This window comes from Harpia harpyja, chromosome 16 (assembly GCF_026419915.1).
Source record: "Harpia harpyja isolate bHarHar1 chromosome 16, bHarHar1 primary haplotype, whole genome shotgun sequence".
NCBI lineage: Eukaryota > Metazoa > Chordata > Aves > Accipitriformes > Accipitridae > Harpia > Harpia harpyja.
The window spans coordinates 14,115,947-14,135,883 of record NC_068955.1 but is presented as its reverse complement, the minus strand read 5'-3'; the positions used below and the strand labels follow the sequence as shown (position 1 = coordinate 14,135,883).

General features: G+C 40.6%; 1 protein-coding gene across 3 annotated transcripts in view; it reads left to right on the top strand.

The window, feature by feature from the left end:
- Positions 1-19,937, top strand: part of CHID1 (chitinase domain containing 1) — a 131,568-nt gene that overhangs the window by 18,250 nt on the left and 93,381 nt on the right. For 2 of the 3 annotated variants that reach the window (XM_052812071.1, XM_052812072.1), the window contains exon 8: positions 967-1,059. The exons of the other annotated variant lie outside the window; for it this stretch is intronic. In XM_052812071.1, the coding sequence (XP_052668031.1) occupies positions 967-1,059 (93 nt within the window). The remainder of the gene's footprint in view (positions 1-966; positions 1,060-19,937) is intronic. 3 annotated transcript variants of the gene reach the window in all.

Genomic DNA, 19,937 nt, shown 5'->3' with positions numbered 1-19,937 from the left:
CATCTGTCTGACTGCCTTTGTGGATCCACCCTGCCAGTGGGTAAATATGGAAGTTGACTTTGTTCTGAAAAATAGAATGCCTTAAGGAAGGCACACAGAAGGCCCATATTTATAGTGCAAATTCAAGGTAATATTGGACTCCTCTTAAGATAACAATAGCCATTAAACTTTTTTGTTTCTGCAGTCTGTCTCTGAAGGATTTTCTATTAACATCACCCTTCAAATAAGGAAGACTAAAAACAGTTTACATGAGAATTTTGGAGTTTATTTTCCTATTGAAGTGTTTAGAATATGGATATGAAAATCAGTTTTTGTGAAAGTCTTTAAATGATGCATATGGAAGGTGATACTTCCATCAAATGTTTATTTTGTAGCTATACAGTAATATATTGAGAAACAAAAGGATTATTTATACAGAAAAAAACAGCAGCAGAAAGGTTTCTAAATACAGGCCTCGGAAATACCGCTTGAAGATTGCATGTCTTGCTGTGAAATCATCTTTACAAGTTCTCAGACCTCATATGTGGTAATACAGTGGCAACTTGAATGTATTCAACAGCTTCTTGTTTCAGAACAGTGTTTGGTTCTTCTATTGATCTAATTCTTTTTACTGAATATGATCTCAAGAGGTGACCTGCTCTGATGAGATATGATGGTTTTACATGCTAACAATGCATAGTTAGATTAAAATAAAACTAGGAAACATTTTAGCCCCAAGGTGATCACCTGTTCCAATAAAACTAAGACTGTCTACAGCAGTTCAGTGTTCTTAGTCCTGGAAGAGGGTAAACCTCTGATAAGTCTTCCTAATTTTTTTTTCTGCTATGGTCATTCACTACAAACTGTTTGGCTATCTTGCCAGCTGCGTCTTTTCAATTATTTCTACTGTTACTTGTTAACTTGCTCTTGCCACTGTATAGCACCAGTTTTACTGTCTTTCCCTCTAACAATATATTTATATTTCAGGGAGTTGATTCACTTGCTCATTCACCTTTCTGAAGCTCTGCATGAAGCACAACTTAAACTCATACTGGTCATCCCTCCTGCTGTTGCAGCAGGGTGAGTATTCCTATTTAGATGGCAGGTTCCAGATGAGAAATACTTTCTTGTCTGATATACAACAAATTCAAAGCTTTGTTTATAGCTATGCAGCTTAAATGGATAAGAAATTGTTTGAGTTTTGTAGTCTTGTCTTCATGCCTGTTGCACTGAATAGTCTTCGCAACTATGTGTTTTCATACATACCTCATAACTTTTGATGTCAAAATAACTTGCAGAGGGACCTCCTATTGTGGTGTTAACCCAAAATGTCTGGTAAGAACTTCCAGGAGAACAAGAGCAGAAACAGTTGTGGAGCTTAATGACTTGTTGACAAGGGGTGAAAAGAGTGTCATAAAGGTAGCATATAAAAGAACTTTGTGAGCCTCTGGGCACAATTTCAGCTATGATAGATAATAGTTGAATTTTCTTAAGTAAGAAAAACAGAGCTACAGGAAGGAATTATATCTATGATAGGCCTGTGGGTTTTTAAAATTATTTGTTTTGACTTGATAGTCCATATGTACAGAAAATGCATTTAGTAAGAGGATATTTAGAATTGTTAATGATTCTTTTTATTTGTGTAATGATTTGAATCTGACAGATGTACCAGTTTATATGCTCTTCTGGCTCAACAGCAGTAAGCAGTTCTTATCTTTCAGTGTTTATAGCAGAGAGATAGTTACTTCCTAAGATTGTATTTGTTGAAAAAACAAAACCCATGTGGAAAATGAGAATGAAATTTCATTATATGTGGAAGGAATTTGAATCCTCTTTAAGTTTTTACATTTTTAGGAAAAGATTCTACATTGTCTGTAAGTGATGTATAGTAAAACTAAAAAAATCACAGTTTTACTATATCTCTGGTCGTCTTCTGGAAAGAAAATTGCTCTCCAGTATTTCGGTATTTCAGGGAGATTATATCTAGTCCTTCAGGATTTTGTATGATCAATCAGTGATTACATCCTTGTGAGCGTGAGCAGATAGACCAGCAGAGTGATGTGACTTCATTATTGTAATTTCAAATTGAAATGTGGGCCATACCAATGCTATATGGCTTTATTAGCAAGAGTTTTGCCAGTATCCATCTGTCATTTGGTAAAATTTGTTCACATGATGCCGTTCCAGGTCAAAAGATGCATGGTATGCTTGCATTGTGAGCATAGCTATCTGTTGTACTACCTTGTGGAAGAGTGTTTATGGTATAAAATAGTGCTACAAGGATCTACAAGGAATACATCATGCCTTCAGAGAACTGTGGTAATAAGGGTTATCTTATCCCCAAAACTACCAGGTTCTGAATCTCTGTATTCTACTCTCCCCTTTCCTTGCTTCTCAAAGGTAATGAGCATCCCTGTTACACTATGGATAGGCCAAATGTTAAAGTTATGTATATGTCATGGGTGATGGCCTTTTACTGTCAGAGTGAGAAGCTCCAAATCCCTATATAGTTGTTTTTAAGGGGTTTGGTGGGTGCTCTTGTCATATGGAACTGCAGAATAATAAAGCATAACCTGTTGTAGAGGATTACATACACGAGACAGTCTTCATAAAGTAATTGAGTATGTTGGAGTGGGTTCTGCTAACTGCAGAATAGGTGACAGATGGGACACACATGCTAATCCTATGTCGTGCTTATTCCTTATTTCTGAATTTTACCTAATGGAATAGGTATCTTCTGGTTATGCACGTATTTTTGGCTTACTGGGCTTGACTTGCTGATAATGATAACTGGGGAAGACTTGTAATATTTGCATAGTTGGCAATGCAAGATTTTTTTTTTTTTCCAAGTTTCCTTTTTCCTTCAAGCTGTTTACCAACCTTATGCCTGCACATGAAAATTCAGGATAGTAAGTCAATCTTAAATAGAGAGCCATTATTAGGTATTTTTCAGGTGAGAGTTAGCAGACAGCTAAAGAAAAATATTACGCTGTCTCATTTTTCTCACTTTGGGCTGTATAACAGTATGGACAGGCTCACAGCCACTACAGTTTATGACAGTTTAACAGCACAGTTTCAGGATGGTGTTGTACAACCTCCTAAATTTCTTGTAGGCTGTCACGATCTTTCAGTGTACATTCATTTTCAAGGTGCGAAAAAGGCTGAGAAAATGGAATGCTTGAGCAGGCTTGTAAATGTCTCTTCTGTGGCTGGACTTTTCTCTGCAATGGTCTCAAGTTTTTGTTGAGTTTTGTGGGGAGGTCTGACAGCATGAGGGGGAAACAAAGCATTTCTGCCTACAGATATTTGTGCAGAGCTTAAATGCTGGCTGCTGAAAAGATTCAGGGACCCTATAATAGGTGGCTAAAAAGTTGTGTACGTGCTGAGATCAGTTTGCGTCTGCACTATAACTGTGATGTCGCCTCTTCTGTAGGTTAGTGATGTAACCCTGTCCAAACCAGTTCCTGAATATAGGACATGTACTTTCTACAACTTTAGGATTTTAAGCCCAAAATAATACTTACCTGTAATTTTGTTCTTCAATAGCTGCATGGAATCTGATTGCAGTTTATTTTCTGTAAAACTGTGTACTTCAGGATGGTTTTTGTTGCTTTATATTTTCCTCTATTGCACAGTATAACTGTTTTATATCCTTAAAATGAAGTAGCTAGTTGAATGCAAAAATCCCTTTGCTTCCGTGTGTGGCTGGCCACCAAATTTTGATAGGCAGAGAGGGAGAAGCAGTGTTTTGAAGACTATGGCAAAAGCAAACAAAATCAATTCCATGTAAATTTGTGAAGTAGACAGTCCTGTAAAATAATATGTGTGCAGAGCCCTTTTCTTTAGGGACTGAAGGGCTCTGACAGCCTACCTGCATTTTGAGGAGATTCCTTCCTATCACTCAAGCCCCTCTGTTTCTACCTCAGTTCTGGTGGTTTTTGCATCATGTTTTGTGAGAGACTTTATTCGTGGAACAGTACTAATTTCTGGTGCATTAAGGGAGTAGATCCAAGTCTCAGGACAACACTAGACATGCTGTTGTTTCTTTTTCTCTAGACATGGTGTGGCTTGTTCCCTTTTCCTTGTGCTCTGTATTTTCCATGGTCTTCCAATGTCAGAATACACACGCTATAATGCTGAGGCAGTTTGGCATGCTGCTACACTCCAAATCTTTTAATGTGCAAAAAGGAATGCACTATATAAATGAGGTCAAGAATTTATTGTTTGTCCACTTAGTGTTTTAATGGTCTGATAGTCCAAATTATCTAGGTAATACAGAAAAGCCTCATTAACATTACAGCTAGAATTGTTATGCAGAGCCTTCCCACTTTCCGCCCCTTTTCTATGGTGTTATGCTCACCCTTCCACTGTTCCTGTGGGTGCTGAGGTTGACACTCAGTATTCCTTCAGCAGAAAGATGAGTTATCAGCATGGTGAGGTTTTTCTCGGGAGCAGTGTCATTTTCATGCTGGAGGTTTTGTCTTTGTCAGCCTTCGGTTTCACTTGGGGATATTTCACATGTTTTCCTACCACAGCCTGCTTCCTCTTCCTTGGCTCTCAGCTGAAGTTTGAAATTTGTTCAAACTCCTCAGGTCGGTCAGACCTTTTCCATATGTGGTATTCCTAGAGCTGGGGGCAGTACCCACTTGACCACCACACAATTATTTGGAAGAATAATTTGGAAGAAAGGCCATAAGACACAGAGGATTTTCAAAAGGATGAAGCTTTTAATCAGTGCTGTTTCTCAGAATGAGGCGTCACATGTGTTGCAAGTAATTAGAGCTACAGGGTAGGTATGTTGTTCCTTACTGTCATGGATGTCTTTGCATGGCTGTTGAGAGCCACTTTTGTGGCTGGTAATACTTGAGTCTTGGGAAGCCAGCTTTCTCTGTCAAGAGAAGGTTGAGAGTCACTCAGATTTGCTTCAGAATATAAATGCTTAGGAGCTTCTTCTAATGCATGGATGGCTTTGCTGGTAAAATTTTCTACTATAGGGAAGGTTCCTGGAACGGAACCATGCTTTCAGCTATTGCCCTCTGAAATGCTAGCACGGCTCCCAGTAAGCCAAAGTGTTATATGCCTTGTTGTATTAACTCATTGCACCCCAGAGCAATAACTGCAATACTTTAAAAATACTTCTTTAAAAATAAAGACATGGAAACTAAGTCCTTAAAAATCTATTCGTGGCTCATGAGATAACCTTTGCAACATTCACAGACCACTAATACTCTGATTTCTTGCAGATGTGTCTGGAAAATTGTGGGCTGGTATGCCTTTGCAACACACAGATGTTCAATGGTCATAACAAATACTTTGAGATTCTTGTGCTTTGGTTAAGTCAAAAATAATGAGAAATTACTATGTCTTCTCTCCTCTCTGTCATTTATTCCAATCTTTCATGCTGCCCTCTTATGATCTACATTTCATCCCAATTGATAGTTCCTTTTTAAAGCAATTTTCTGTTGCTATTAATTTTAGTCTATTACAGATAAAGCAAAGGAGAACACTTCAGAACATTCTTCTAAAATGCTTTGTCAGTCACTTCATCACACAGATGCTTTTAAAAATGCTAATGCATGCTCTGACAGAATTTAAGTAATTGCTGTAAACAGTGTTCACATGTAAGTGCATTTGCTCCTTTTGGTGGTAGGGAGAAAGTGGAGAATAGTACAAACCTTAAGATTCCTGTTCATCGTGATGCCTATTGACATTACCAGATTCAGTCTCGTTGCCAGAAGGGCCTTAGTCTTTTTTGTTTATATACAGTCACATGGGGCTCTACAGTCTATTTTTTCTAAATCCTGAAACAAGAGTTGAAGCCACTATAAGCCCTCTGGATTCTTAAACACATTTTGCCTTGACCAGAATTTGCTTTGTTATGGTAGCTGTATCTTTGACTATTTCACAGTCGAACACTACACTGAGGTTTGGACCTTGTGTTGTTATTTCCCCTCCTGCTGCTGTCCTGCATATTGACAAGATAGTGGGTTCACAGTTCCAAAACTTTTCTGAACTGGGGTTTAGAAATGCCCTTTTAGAGCTGGGAAGAGCTGTCTATCTAAAGTGCAGGTTTTAACCTGAAATATGTATTAGGCCTGTCCCTAAATGGCCTTATCTGCAGAGGAGTAGTGAAGTATTCCTGTTTTCTAGGTGTGGGAAATAACACCTGCAGTTTATATGAAAGAATCCAAAAATCTCATTCCTCTAAACCAATTATTTTGTTTCTTTATGCATTCCTAAAGTTTCTGGGATTTATTCATAAACTTTATTGCTCAGGAGAATGCATTAGTCACATTCTTTTCAATTAATACTGTTATATAAGCCACCTGTCTGTGTCTTCCATGTATGTCTTCCTATTGCCTTAACTAGAAAAAAACCTTTAACTTCTTGAGTAAATAGGTAGCTGAAGGTACGTGCATAAGTTACGGAAACATCTGAAAATGGTCACAATGTCCATGCATGCTTTAAAGCTTAGAAGTATATTGGATTTAATGATATCAATAAGCAGAATCCTGAAATTTTCTTTCTGCTGTACCTGACTTTTTAGATAGTAGCTGTATTTAAAAATTTTGGATTTATAGGATAAGAAGGCTTCAGCTGTTATTGTGTATTAAATATCTCATGTCTTGAAACTCACTTTGGGTTTTAACACTTACACATGGTTGAAAGTGTGCTTTAATGCATCTTATATTCTTTATTTATTGGAATCGCTGTAGACTGTTAATCAAAAATACAGCAAAAGGCATGGAAATAAGTACCATCGAGAATCAAATAATATTTTAGAGTTCAGCAGCTGGCAAAAGTCTGATAAAGGAGACATGATCTGTGTGTGGAATACCCTAACCAGTTGGGATGCTAGGAGCTGCAACGTTGTTCCTTTTGTGTTTTACCCTGATTAAAATTTAGAGCGCATAGTTAAATGTAAGCAGTTTATTTAGGAATGCATTAAGATCAAAGCAGTCTGGCAGCAAATGCTATCTGAAAGGAGGCACTTTTTAGAGCTAAAAATACTGGTTTGCTTAGGTAAAGAGTCTGGAAAATGCAGCATTGCACATGAGATCAAGTACATGATGCAGGAAGGAAACGTAGTGGGTCATCTCTTTAACTTCTCAAATTCAGCTTTTGCAAACAAAAACTAAGTGAGACTTGTCCTCTAACTGAAGCTTGCTTTCATAGCTAAAGGATCCGTGAAGCCTTTGGTTTTTGGTTTGCTTGTGAAATGTTCTGGGCTAAAAGAAAACTTCGCTCGAAAAAGAATTTGTTTATTTTTTTAAATCCAGATATTTTATATATTCCTTTACAGCATTTTTTTAGGTAGCTGTTTACAGCGTTGTCCAGGGACAGTTGCACTGGCATAATCAAGGGGTGGGAATGTGTGTGGAGGCTGATCGGGAGGTAGGAATCTCTCTAGCAAGCTTTGCTGTCACAGAGAATGCAAGTAGAGCTTCCATGGTGGCAAACACAGATTGAGATAGTTAGTATTTCCATCCACCTGATGTCCAGGAATTGCGTGATTTTCCTGCAAACGTGAGTGATTTGCAAGAGGGAGGAACAGCAGGAGCCAAAGCTATGCTTTAAAAAGTGTGTGTGTTATACTGTGACTCTCCTTTGGGGTGGGAGACTTGTGATTGCATATGTCTGAAGAGAGGTGCTAGGACTGCTGTGTTATGTAAATGGTTGCTAGAGCAGATGGTTTGCTGAAGTCTTCCAGCCTGTCTTTCAACAGATTGTCTCAAAATGTTAGTGTTACTGCTTTTAACATGCATGGATATGGATGCATGGATGCATGTATAAACTATATGAGTACCGTTTCTAAAATGGCGATGGGTAGCCAGGCATATTCTGCCCATTGGTGATGGGGGGTAACTCCATTTGTGCTGAGTAATCCTAGGCTTGGTTAAATTCCTGGCTTAAATATGTGCACTTCAGTGATTATTGTACTGCAGAAATTATACTGGTGAAAGCTGTGTGGGTGTTTTTATACCGATATCATAAGCCTCTTTCTGAATAGGATAGCTGTGCTGGAGTGAACTACCTTTATGCTTAAATATGCTGTTGGGGGAGGGGGGGGCACAGGGAAGATGGCAAATGGAACTTGAAATTTGGTTGCACCTGTTCTCTTAAGTCTGTAAATCACAGGGACCGAGTTCGTTATTTTATTTGTTTCTCTATACTTACAAGTTTTATGATATGTTAGGGGTGCTTTTTCAAAGGCAAAAAGTGAGGCTTTGAATTTGAATAGTAACTCTTTCCTGTCTGCAACTAAATTGAATTTAATCTGACTAGATTATTACATATTTTGTCCAGGTTCAGCAACCATGTTATCTGTGGTGTTTCCCAGTTACTGTGAAGAAAACAATGAATAAAGAAAATTATTAAGTTTATTTAGATGAGCTATTATTGGAAAGAGCATCAGTAATACTCCTGTTTCCTTCTGTCCTGAGAAAGAGCAAAGGCAGACAAAAAGCTCTCAGGAGCTGGAGATAGGATATTATCTTCACAGGGATTCTGAATCTAGCCGTGGTTGCATAACCACGACCTTTCTGGCATTTGTAGTTTATAACGGACATTAGACATATGGTGTAACTGTGTTAAGGATCAGCTTGGTATACACTGAGTCATTAAAAGCGGTTAGTTTGGCTAAAACCAGTGTTAAATAACTCTGTATTTACAGACAGGTTGTTGGTGGTCACTTGGACTTTTATAGTCCCCTGCAGTATAACCCTTTGCACAAAGTAGCAATAAAAAATGGCATTGGCTGTGTCACTTCATAATATAACACTGTGCTCTTTACTTGCATTTTGATGGTTAGGATATGCACCAAGCAATTTGTCCTGTGTGATGGGTATCCTTTTAAAACACCTGTCTTGTAACCTAAAGACAGTAGCCGCTCCTTGAATAGCAGGTGATTCTTTATCTCTTGAAGTTGTTTGGAATCTGAAAATGAGAAAAGGGAAAATCTCAAGTAAACAAACTCAGTTGCTGAGGCAAGCAGCTCTGGTGCCGGCAGGATCCGCAGCGGAGCACTCCAGCGCGGTGCACAGGGGCGTTCCCAAACCGGGGAACCTCTGGGGAGCTGGGAGACCCGCTGAGAGCCTGCTGCTCGCGCCACAGCAGCTGGCAGGACCCGGCCAGGGCCGGGAGCAACGGGACAAGTCGTGTCTGTCCCCCATCCCAAGCCCCTAAGGAGTGTTAGCGACCAGGAGTGCGGCTAACAGGGCGCAGCGCGGCAGGTTGTGCAGCAGTTTGCGCAGCAGGGTGGGCAGGAAGGGTGCTCAAGCTCTGCCAGCTCAACCGGGAAGCAATGGTATCCACCCAGCAGAAAGCCATGGCCTCTCCAAGCTCTGGACCCCCCACGACCGACACAGCTTCCCAGATGGTGCTCCGATGGGAACGGGCTGCCACTCAGGTGTCAGGCTGCAGGCTGTGCCCTACTCTTACGCTAGTACCTAGCAGTGAGCACACTAGTGGGAGGTTCACCCAGGTAGAGGAACTCTTCTGCTTAGTGACAGAACACTGGGAGGTGAGTAGGTTGAGGAGTATCACGGAGTCGAGAGAGAGAGATTACTGGAGTCACATTCTACCTTCCCTGGGACAGGCCTGTCAGGCAGACAGGGCACGTGACGGGGAGGATTCCCCATCCTCTCTCCACCTGGCTGAACATGGTGACTCAAGGGATAGGGGGCAATGGCAACAAGTACCTGCCTGGTGCTGCAGGCTTGTCTCCTCTCTGACTACCCCATCTTACCAGGTGCCCTTGCATAATAGGTACGAGGGTCTGCAAATAGAACTGAATAATGACAAGGACGATGGTTCATCTAGGTTGGAAGAGTTGCCAATGTTAAGTCAGCCTACACTCTGCATCAAAACTGCTTCCATAAAAAAAAAAAAGACGTGTCACCTTCTTAGGAGACTCTCTCCTGCCAGGAACAGATGGCCCGATATGCAGACCAGACCCACTTCTTAAGGGAAGTCTGCTGCCTCCCTGGGGCCTGGGTTAAAAGTGTGATGAGGAAACTTCCTACCTGGGTATGTCCCTCGGATTATTATTCATTATTTATTTTTCATGTAAGCAGCAACAAAGTTGCAACAAGAAGTCTGAGGGCAATCGAGAGACTTCAGGGCCTTGGGACAACTGGTTAAGGGATCAGGAGCACAAGTAGCGTTCTCATCTATCCTTCCAGTTTCAGGGAATGATGAGGGAAGAAACAGGAGGGCCCAGCAGATCAATACTTGGCTCCAAACCTCGTGTCACTGGAATGATTTTGAGGGTTTTGATCATGGGTCGGTCTACATGACACCAGGTCTGCTGGTGACAGACTGGGTACATCTGTGTCAAAGGGGGAAAAGGATCTTTGCGCAGGAGTTGGCAGGGCTCATTGAAAGAGCTTTAAACTAGATTTGAAGGGGGAAAGGGATAAAACCAGGCTTGCTAGAGATAAGCCTTGGAGTGGCATGCCAACGTTTGAGGGACGGTGTGCTAGCTAGGTCCTTTGGTCTGCCATCTCAGTGGAGGTAGGGGATGGAGATCCACATGACAGCAAAGACGCAAGGGTTATTGATGTGTTAGAAACCACGGAAGCACCTGAGAACAGTCACATAGGAATCAGGGTGTCCCCCCCAAAAAAGGTGGCAGGATCAATAGCCCAACTGAAGTGCATTTACACCAATGCCCACAGCATGGGCAACAAACAGGAGGAGCTGGAAGCTGTTGTGCAGCTGAAAAACTGTGATATAGTTGCAATCACGGAAACATGGAGGGATGAGTCACACAAATGGAGTACTGCAATGGATGGCTATAAACTCTTCAGAAGGGATAAGCAGGAAAGGAGAGGTGGTGGGTTAACCCTGTATGTTAGGGAGTGTTTTGACTGTCTACAGCTTGATGATGGTGATGAAAGGGTCGAGTGTTTATGGGTAAGAATCAGGGGGAAGTCCAACAAGCCAGATATCGTGGTAGGAGTCTGTTATAGACCACCCAGCCAGGATGAAGAGGCAAACAAAATATTCTATAAGCAGCTGGGAGAAGTCTTAAAATTGCTAGCCCTTATTCTCGTGGCGGACTTCAACTTACCAGGCGTCTGCTGGAAATACAATACAGCAGAGAGGAAACAGTCTAGGAGGTTCCTGGAGTGTGTGGAAGAGACCTTCCTGACACAGCTGGTGAGTGAGCTAACTAGGGAAGGCACCCCGCTGCACTTCTTGTTTGTGAACAGAGAAGGACTTGTGGGTGATGTGACGGTTGGAGGCCATGTTGGGCACAGCGATCATGAAATAATAGAGTTTTCGATTCTCGGAGAAGTAAGGAGGGGGGCTAGCAGAACTGCCACCTTGGACTTCTGGAGGGCAGACTTTGGCCTGTTTAGGGGCCTGGTTGACGGAGGCAGTCCTGAAGAGCAAAGGAGTCCAGGAAGGCTGGACATTCTTCCAGAAGAAATCTTAAAGGCACAGGAGCAGGCTGTCCCTATGTGCCAAAAGACGAGGTGGTGGGGAAGAAGACCGACCTGGCTGAACAGAGAGCTTTGGCTGGAACTCAGGAAAAAAAGAGAGTTTATGACCTTTGGAAGAAGGAACAGGCAACTCAGGAGGACTATAAGGATATCGTGAGGTTGTGCAGGGAGAAAATTAGAAGGGCCAAAGCCCAACTAGAACTTAATCTGACCAGTGTGGTAAAAGGCAATAAAAATGTTTCTATAAATACATTAACAACAAAAGACAGGCTAAGGAGAATCTCCATCCTTTATTGGATGCGGGGGGAAGCATAGTGACAAGGGAGGAGGAAAAGGCTGAGGTACTTAATGCCTTCTTTGCCTCAGTCTTTAATAGTAAGACCAGTTGTTCTCAGGGCACCCAGCCCCCTGAGCTGGAAGACAGGAACGGGGAGCAGAATGAAGGCCCCATAATCCAAGGGGAAATGGTTAGCAACCTGCTACACCACTTGGATATACACAAGTCTATGGGGTTGGATGGGATCCACCCAAGGGTACTGAGGGAGCTGGCAAAAGTGCTCACCAAGCCACTTTCAATCATTTACCAGCAGTCCTGGCTAACCGGGGAAGTCCCAGTTGACTGGAGGTTAGCAAATGTGATGCCCATCTACAAGAAGGGCTGGAAGGAGGATCCAGGGAACTACAGGCCTATCAGTCTGACCTCATGCTGGGGAAGGTTCTGCTGGAGCAGATCACCTTGAGTGCCATCACACGACACGTACAGGACAACCAGGTGATCAGGCCCAGTCAGCATGGGTTTGTGAAAGGCAGGTCCTGCTTGACTAACCTCATCTCCTTCTGTGACAAGGTGACCTGCTTAGCGGAGGAGGGCAAGGCTGTGGATGCTGTTTACTTTGACTTTTGTAAAGCCTTTGACACCACTTCCCACAGGATTCTCCTGGAGAAACTGGCAGCTTGAGGCTTGGACTGGCATACTCTTTGCTGGGTAAAAAACTGACTGGATGAGCAGGCCCAAAGAGTTGTGGTGAATGGAGTTAAATCCAGTTGGCGGCTGGTCACAAGTGGTGTTCCCCAGGGCTCAGTATTGGGGCCAGTTCTGTTTAATATCTTTATCAATGATCTGGACGAAGGGATCAAGCACACCCTCAGTAAGTTTGCAGATGACATCAAGTTGGGTGGGAGGGTTGATCTGCTGGAGGGTGGGAAGGCTTGACAGAGGGATCTGGACAGGCTGGATCGATGGGCCGAGGCCAATTGTCTGAGGTTCAACAAGGCCAAGTGCTGGGTCCTGCACTTGGGTCACAACGACCCCATGCAGCGCTACAGGCTTGGGGAAGAGTGGCTGGAAAGCTGCCCAGCAGAAAAAGACCTGAGGGTGCTGGTTGACAGCCAGCTGAATATGAGCCAGCAGTGTGCCCAGGTGGCCAAGAAGGCCAATGGCATCCTGGCCTGTATCAGAAATAGTGTGGCCAGCAGGGGTAGGGAAGGGATACATCCTCCTGTACTTGGCACTGGTGAGGCTGCACCTCGAGTACTGTGTTCAGTTTTGGGCCCCTCACTACAGGAAAGACGTTGAGGTGCTGGAGCGTGTCCAGAGAAGGGCAACTGAGTTAGTGAGGGGCCTGGAGCACAAGTCTTATGAGGAGTGGCTGAGGGAGCTGGGGCTGTTTAGTCTAGAGAAAAGGAGGCTGAGGGGAGACCTTATCGCTCTCTACAACTACCTGAAAGGAGGTTGTAGTGAGGTGGGGGTCAGTCTCTTTTCCCAAGTAAGAAGTGATAGGATGAGAGCAAAGTTGTGCCAGGGGAGATTTAGATTGGATATTAGGAAAAATAACTTCATCAAAAGGGTTATCAAGAACTGGAACAGGCTGCCCAGGGAAGTGGTTGAGTCGCCATCCCTGGAGGTATTTAAAATATGTGTAGATGTGGTGCTTAGGGACATGGCTTAGTGGTGGACTTGGCAGTGTTAGGTTTACAGTTGGACTTGATCTTAAGGGTCTTTTCCAACCTACATGATTCTATGATTCTGTGAAATATCTCGACTTATTTGACATGCCATTGAGAACCTTTTGGGGGTCTTTTTTTAAGGAAGATTACATTTAAGATACTAAGAGCTTGTTTTGTCATACCCTGAACATAAGATGAAGCTACAAAAAGCACTGGTTACTTTGTCACTGTTAATAGTTTTAGAATTACAGATGAAAAGCCTGTTAAAGTAGTGATTGCTGCATTTCTGGGGGAAAAAAAAAAATCTGCTTAAACCCTCCAAAACTTTGTATTTATCATTCATATTTAAAATGCATGGAAGACAATTTTAAAAACAGATAGTTTCAGTTGTTTAAGAAGCCCCAGGTAACACAAGGCAGCTTTATACTTAAGTAATTTTATCAAGCCTGGCATGATAATACTAGATGTATATCAGACCTTGATCCTTGGTTTAAGTAATAGTATGAAAAATAGCTGCTGTTCTTACCTGTGTCTTAATAACATGCTTACCAGTACAAATGTTTTCATTTAACCTTATGGGGCATAGTGTTTGGGATTATTGGCAAGAATGAAGAACATTGTAAACAAATCATTGGAGCTATCACTGTCCTCATGAAATTCTCAAAAATATTAGTACTGGTAAATTGCATACAGTTTAGCTAGAATAAATTGTTATCTCCTGGCCGGTTTCTGATAGTATGTATCAAAGTAGTATTTAAATTAAAACCAAGCATGTTTGTCTCTGATAAAAGGTGCACTTAACCTCACAGTTTCACATCTGGCAGAAGGACTGTAAAGCATTAGTGGAAATGTGAAGTATGGTTCCTTGTCTCTAAAACAAAAGCTCTCAGTATGAATTTGATGTAAGTACCAGCTTTCTTAAGATAGTCCACTCTGCAGATGTGCAACTGTCGGACTGGGATGACATTTCAGGTGGGACCCATCAGCAAACCTTGTATGGAAGAAATAAAATGAAGTCTCTTAATGCTTTAGTATGAGTCATATTTTCTAGACCTTGGATTGTTCTTCTCTAGACTTTCTCTAAATCTTCTACATCTTCCTTAATATATGGTTCCCTGAACCATATATTTTAAGCCGTGGCCCTTAGATTTTCCAGGAAGAAATATGCGTCCATATGGTGTAGAGCAGAATGTATAGGGACAGCACAGATCAGCTGTGTGGCACATGCCTAGCAAGTCTAGTATATTCTTGATACATTAGACCTGTTGTATATGCAGTATAAAAATCAATCTTTGCTGGTCCTCTGCAGAGTCTGCTGGACCTCTGTAAAATCTGGGCCAAAGAAGTGGTTGGGCAATATATCTTGTATGAAAGTGACCTAAAGCATTTTCCTAAAACAGTAAGGCTGGTGGATTGTTTTTAAGATTGTGGAAGATACCAGATTGGTAAGTATACATTTAACAGGCAGTGATCAGATCTTGAAGTTATTCCAGAAGCATTAAAAATTACTTGGAATTAATGCCATGAGATTAAGTAAAGATGGATATAAAATATTATTTTAAGGAGGGAGAAGTAAAACATGGAAATGCATGGAAACTTTCTGGGCAGACCTGCGTTGGAAGAGGCTCAGACAGTTTCAAAATGCTGAGGCAACAGTGCTGTGAGATGTAGGGAAAGGGAGACCTTTGATTTTGAGATGATTGGCAGGGAGCTTTCAGGGTGACAAAAGGCAATTACTCTGCTCTCAGTGCTAGGCAGGTCTTGTGGAAAACAGTCTGGGTACTGTATTTATAGGAGTATGTAGAAAAATTAGAGTGTTTAGAGGAAAGCAAGAAAAATGGCTAGAAATATAGATAATGTCTCCTTTGAGGAAAGTTTGAAGAACTGTATTTAGTATATTAAAAAGAGGAAAAAAAGTGTCAGGAGACATAATAAGTCTCCAAATGTGCCAACAGGGGCTGTATAAGTGGCAGTGATACATTGGTCTTTACATCAGCTTGGAAGAAAAGGATAAAAATACTCTTCATGATAAAGAATTCTTAGGTTGAACACTAGAAAAATAATAACGTCAGATGGCAAAATACTGTAGAAGCACTTAGGAAGATTTTGGAATCTTCATATGCATTTTAAACTTGATGATTCACATCTAGGTAGCAGGTGATGCACAGCTGTGTGAGAAGAAAAGGGAGAGCAGCACCTTTATTAATTTCTTTGGGTGGCAGAATTAATGCTTCATAAATGCCTGTTTGGCAGAAGAGTGCAAGGAAGCAGAGCTGGGCCAGTGGGAGAAAGAAGAAAAAGAGTACACTCTGTTGTGAAACTTTCTTCCTCTGTTCCAGGAACAAAGCAAACATTCACAAATACACCTTCCCCCTGTTTCTCTTGAAGAGCAGTGGGTAGCTCCATGTGAGGGGATACTCCTAGGACTCAAGCTGTCCTTATTCTTTTTTTAATAGATACTTTTGAAGGCTTTCTTTGTTAAGCCTTCCTACTAAAGTTTTAGGTAAGCTAGAAATCTAGGGAAGTTTTTCTTTTAGTTGTGATTAAAAAAAGGGTGGGTGAGGCAGACACAGCAAAGGAATGGAGAGAGCTGAAGATACCCAGGTCAGGTTTTGGCATTCTGTTCTTAAATTGAGACTTCATAAGCTTGCTTTTAGCCTCAGTGAATTAAAGTGACAGGTAAACATTTCCAAAATAATGTCTAAAGCACTGAAGAGGCCCATGCTGTTAAGTTTATAGCCTTATGTGAATTTTCATGAGTTGTCTAAAATTGACAAAATGTGCCTATGACAAAACATTTTCGATCAGATACTGTGCTGGCTGTTTTCTCCTTGCTCTGAAAAGTTTGCCACATCTGTATGTGAAGCACAGCATCTCTAAGTGTGTTTCTGCTTCGCATCCATTCTCAACTAAGTGCAGTTATATCCCAAACATAATTTTAAAATGCTGCTTCTTACTGTGGCTGATCTCTTGTTTGATTGGGGAAAAAAAGGTGAAAATCATAGCACTTCTTACATTTCACACAGTCTGAACTCTTAAGATTTTGTAACTGATTTGGGTTATGCTGAGGTTAAGTGTTCTCGACAGTACTTTTTTTAAAAGCAATGACAAGTTGCTGGCAGAGGATATTTTTGGTTTACATATGCATTATGAGACAAAGGACTTTGAGAAAAATTGAAAATATCTCAAGAGCCATTACTGTATCACTGTTTTTAGAGTAGGGAGATTATAAAGCCTTGACAGTGTTTTACTGTGATTCAGCAATTTTCCTCTTTTCAGCCTCAAAGTGTTTTTGATTTAAGCCATTAAAGAGAATGCATTTTATGTTCAAATGGTGGTTAGTACTATTTTTAAAATCTTCATTATAGTATATTCATTGTTCTAGGAGCTGGATCTGTTGACATTCCTGAACAAGGTCAGGAGGAATGTTCGGTACTGGTTTTGCTTTAGTTTTGTGGTAGTGGGGGCAGAGGGTGGACAAGACTGATTCTAAATTCCTGTATTTTTGTCATGAAAAGACTAGCTGTCTTGTTTGGTAGCTTTGAAATAGCATTCTTCATTCATTGAACAGAAAGTTTGCTATGGTGAGATGTGAATATATGGAGTTAGCCTAACTTCTTTGAGGAGATTCCTGGGGAAAAAAAAGAGGCAGTTAACACAGATTCCTATTTAGCGTCATGCTGTTTAGGCAGAATTATTCCAAGATTGATAGTAATCTGGACAAATATTTAGTCTTTTCTAAAAACATATAGCTGAAATCCTTCTAGAACCATATGGGGGCTGTAAAGGTTAGACTATACTAATCCTTTCTTTGGGAAGGAAGAAATTGTATTTCCAGGAAAACAAGACATTATTGTGTTAAAAAATTCTTTTGGTGGAGTAGAAAGTGAAGAGAAAACTTTTCTGGAGAAATTGGGAAACTTTTTCTAGTGTGTCTGCTGTTTATGAAGAGATATTTATGTAACAGGGTTTTCTTCCTTTAGACCACTGGTTGACTGTTCAGAATAGGTGGATGTTTCTTCGTGTTTTTCATTTGTTGTGAGAATCAGCTGTCTCTTAGACCTCACTATAAGTTTTATGGATCAAGATCCACCTTTGTATTAGGGGGAATCCTAGAATTGTTCTGTATGCAACAACGGATTTGGGGGCCGGACACCCCCCAGCATTTTGAAGTGATTCATCTTTTTAAAATGTTCTTGCTAAAGTTCAAGTTATAACTACCTTTGTTATGCCAAACTTAGTATAATCTCTTAAGATAAATGCTCAAACAATATACGTTTGCTGTCTGAACTTTAAAAGAAAGCTAGACAACTGAATTAATGGAAGTCACTTGTTAAGCAGCTGGAACCAGAGATGGCTGAAAAGCAGGATTTCCAATTTGTGCCAAAATATCCTGCAAACTAGAAGTTTTGATGTTCATATTCTTCAGCTTACTCCACTGTAATGCTGTTTTAATACCTGTTTGTTCTTCAGAGAGTTTGCAAAATACTTCTCTGCTATGCAGCAGTCTTGCTCACAACTTGTTACTTGCTTGTGAAATGTGCAGTTAAATCTGTAGTTGAGCATGTCTTTTGTTTTTCACTTTTTTAGATTCTAGGCTTTGAAAAGAGCCTATTAAAGCTACTGCAGTCTTGGCAAATAATCTGTATCAAATTTGTTTGTCTTTATTGGCTTCTGTAGCCAATGCTACAGCAGTAGTGCAGCTGCTTTCATTTGAAAGCTGCAGGAACCCAAACCACTTTTCTCTGTTCAAATATTTGAACATAATGTACGCTCCTTTGAATGTTCGTATTTCCATATGTAAGAGTAAAAAAAAAACCAAAAAAACAAAAAAACCTACAGCCTCTCTCCCTGTTAGTTAAAGTTTCTCTAGGTACATACTGTCAGTATTTTCCACTTCTAAACTTCCACTTCTCCAAAATTAAGATTTTTAGCTACTCAGTTTATTCTTGCTGCAAAAAGTTTGTGGACATGAAGGACTCTTATTAGCTTCAGCTCTTTCTTTCCAGAGCTGCTGTGCAGTAACAGTTACCAGAATCTATGCAGTCTTCATTACTGCTATCCAGTAGCAGTGGATGTCAGCTTAGTTTTGCTACCCTACCTCTTGGGAGAGATTGGCAGCAGGGCAGACAACTTGTGCCTCCTTTTACTTTATACTGTCATGGTCCTTTCCTATAAATACGCATATGTACTTGGCTGAAGAGTAGGAAGAGTATGATGGAAAATTGCTTGTTGACCTCACAGTTGCCCAGCTCAATGGATGCCACAATTGACCAGTGTTTTGTATATGTGATAAAGGAAACAGGTGTTTTAGTCTCTTGGAAGTTGATTATGAACGGATACTTGTAATTATTAAGGTAATCTGTGTTTTTCACCAGGAGTCTGTCATCTTTAGAAGTTGCTGCAGATTCAATTGCCTTGCCATAACTTTGTGTATACAGAATGATATGTTTGTGGATTCACTATTCTAGTATATATGCACTGTTTTCCTTAGAAGCATTTCTAGCAAGTAGTAATTTTCATGCAGAATATGCAAGTAAACAACAGGGTAATTTTTATGATAATGTGTGGTAAACAAATTCAATTAAATTATAAACAGCTTCTAAGATGTCTCTGTTTTGGAGTGAAATGGGAACTGTCACTTACTTTTAACATCATTCTCAGGCAGGACTATGCGGGCCAGAATGTAAAGCCTTGAAATTTTGGTAAGTAAATAATGCCAAGGATCCAAACAGCAGGAAACCTATTGCTTGTTTCAGATCGAGTTTTAAATTACCAGATTATGTCAAATAACAGCATACTAGAAAAACAGCTTTGTAGACTAGTGTTTATTAAGTACAATTCTGTTTTACCAATACCTACACTTAATGTTATGAAAGGTTAAAATTTTTGTGAGAAACCTGACCATAATAATAATATTTTGTTGGAATCAATAATACTCTTGCTGCACTTCTCTGATCTTTCTCCATGTCTGATTATCTTTCTTACTTTTCCATCCAGTTTGACAAATGAGGTCACATAAAGCAAGCAATTCTAAAAATGATCAGTGTGCATTCATTGTAGAGTTAGCTAGTATATATACCAGATATGCTCTCCCATGCTTGCTGTTGCTAATAAAGAAATTTGTTGCTGGAAAACAATCCCTTTGGGCAAGCAATGTACAGAAAATGGGACTTGGGAAGGAAAATCTGGAAAGTATTAACTATGCACAGTTTCCTATTTGTTGTGCCTAGTTGACAATAGCACATGGCCCTCCATTATTCCTGTAGTTGTCAGTCTTCCTATGAGTAGCCTAAAAAAAAGGCACTGTCAGGAATATGGAGAGTACAGTTACATATCAAGAGGTTTTGAAATCGGGCTCTATGCATAAAATTCATTGCTCAAGGCGGCATAGAAATGACTCTTAAGTGGGCTGTCTAGGCTAGCTGACTGGCGTAATAGTTTTTATTGCATATTAGAGAACCTGTAAAATACGTGTGACTTGGATCACAAGATACGGCTTGAGATATGAGTTTATATTGAGGGAAGCAGAAAACTGGGTAGGAAATGACTACTGACTAC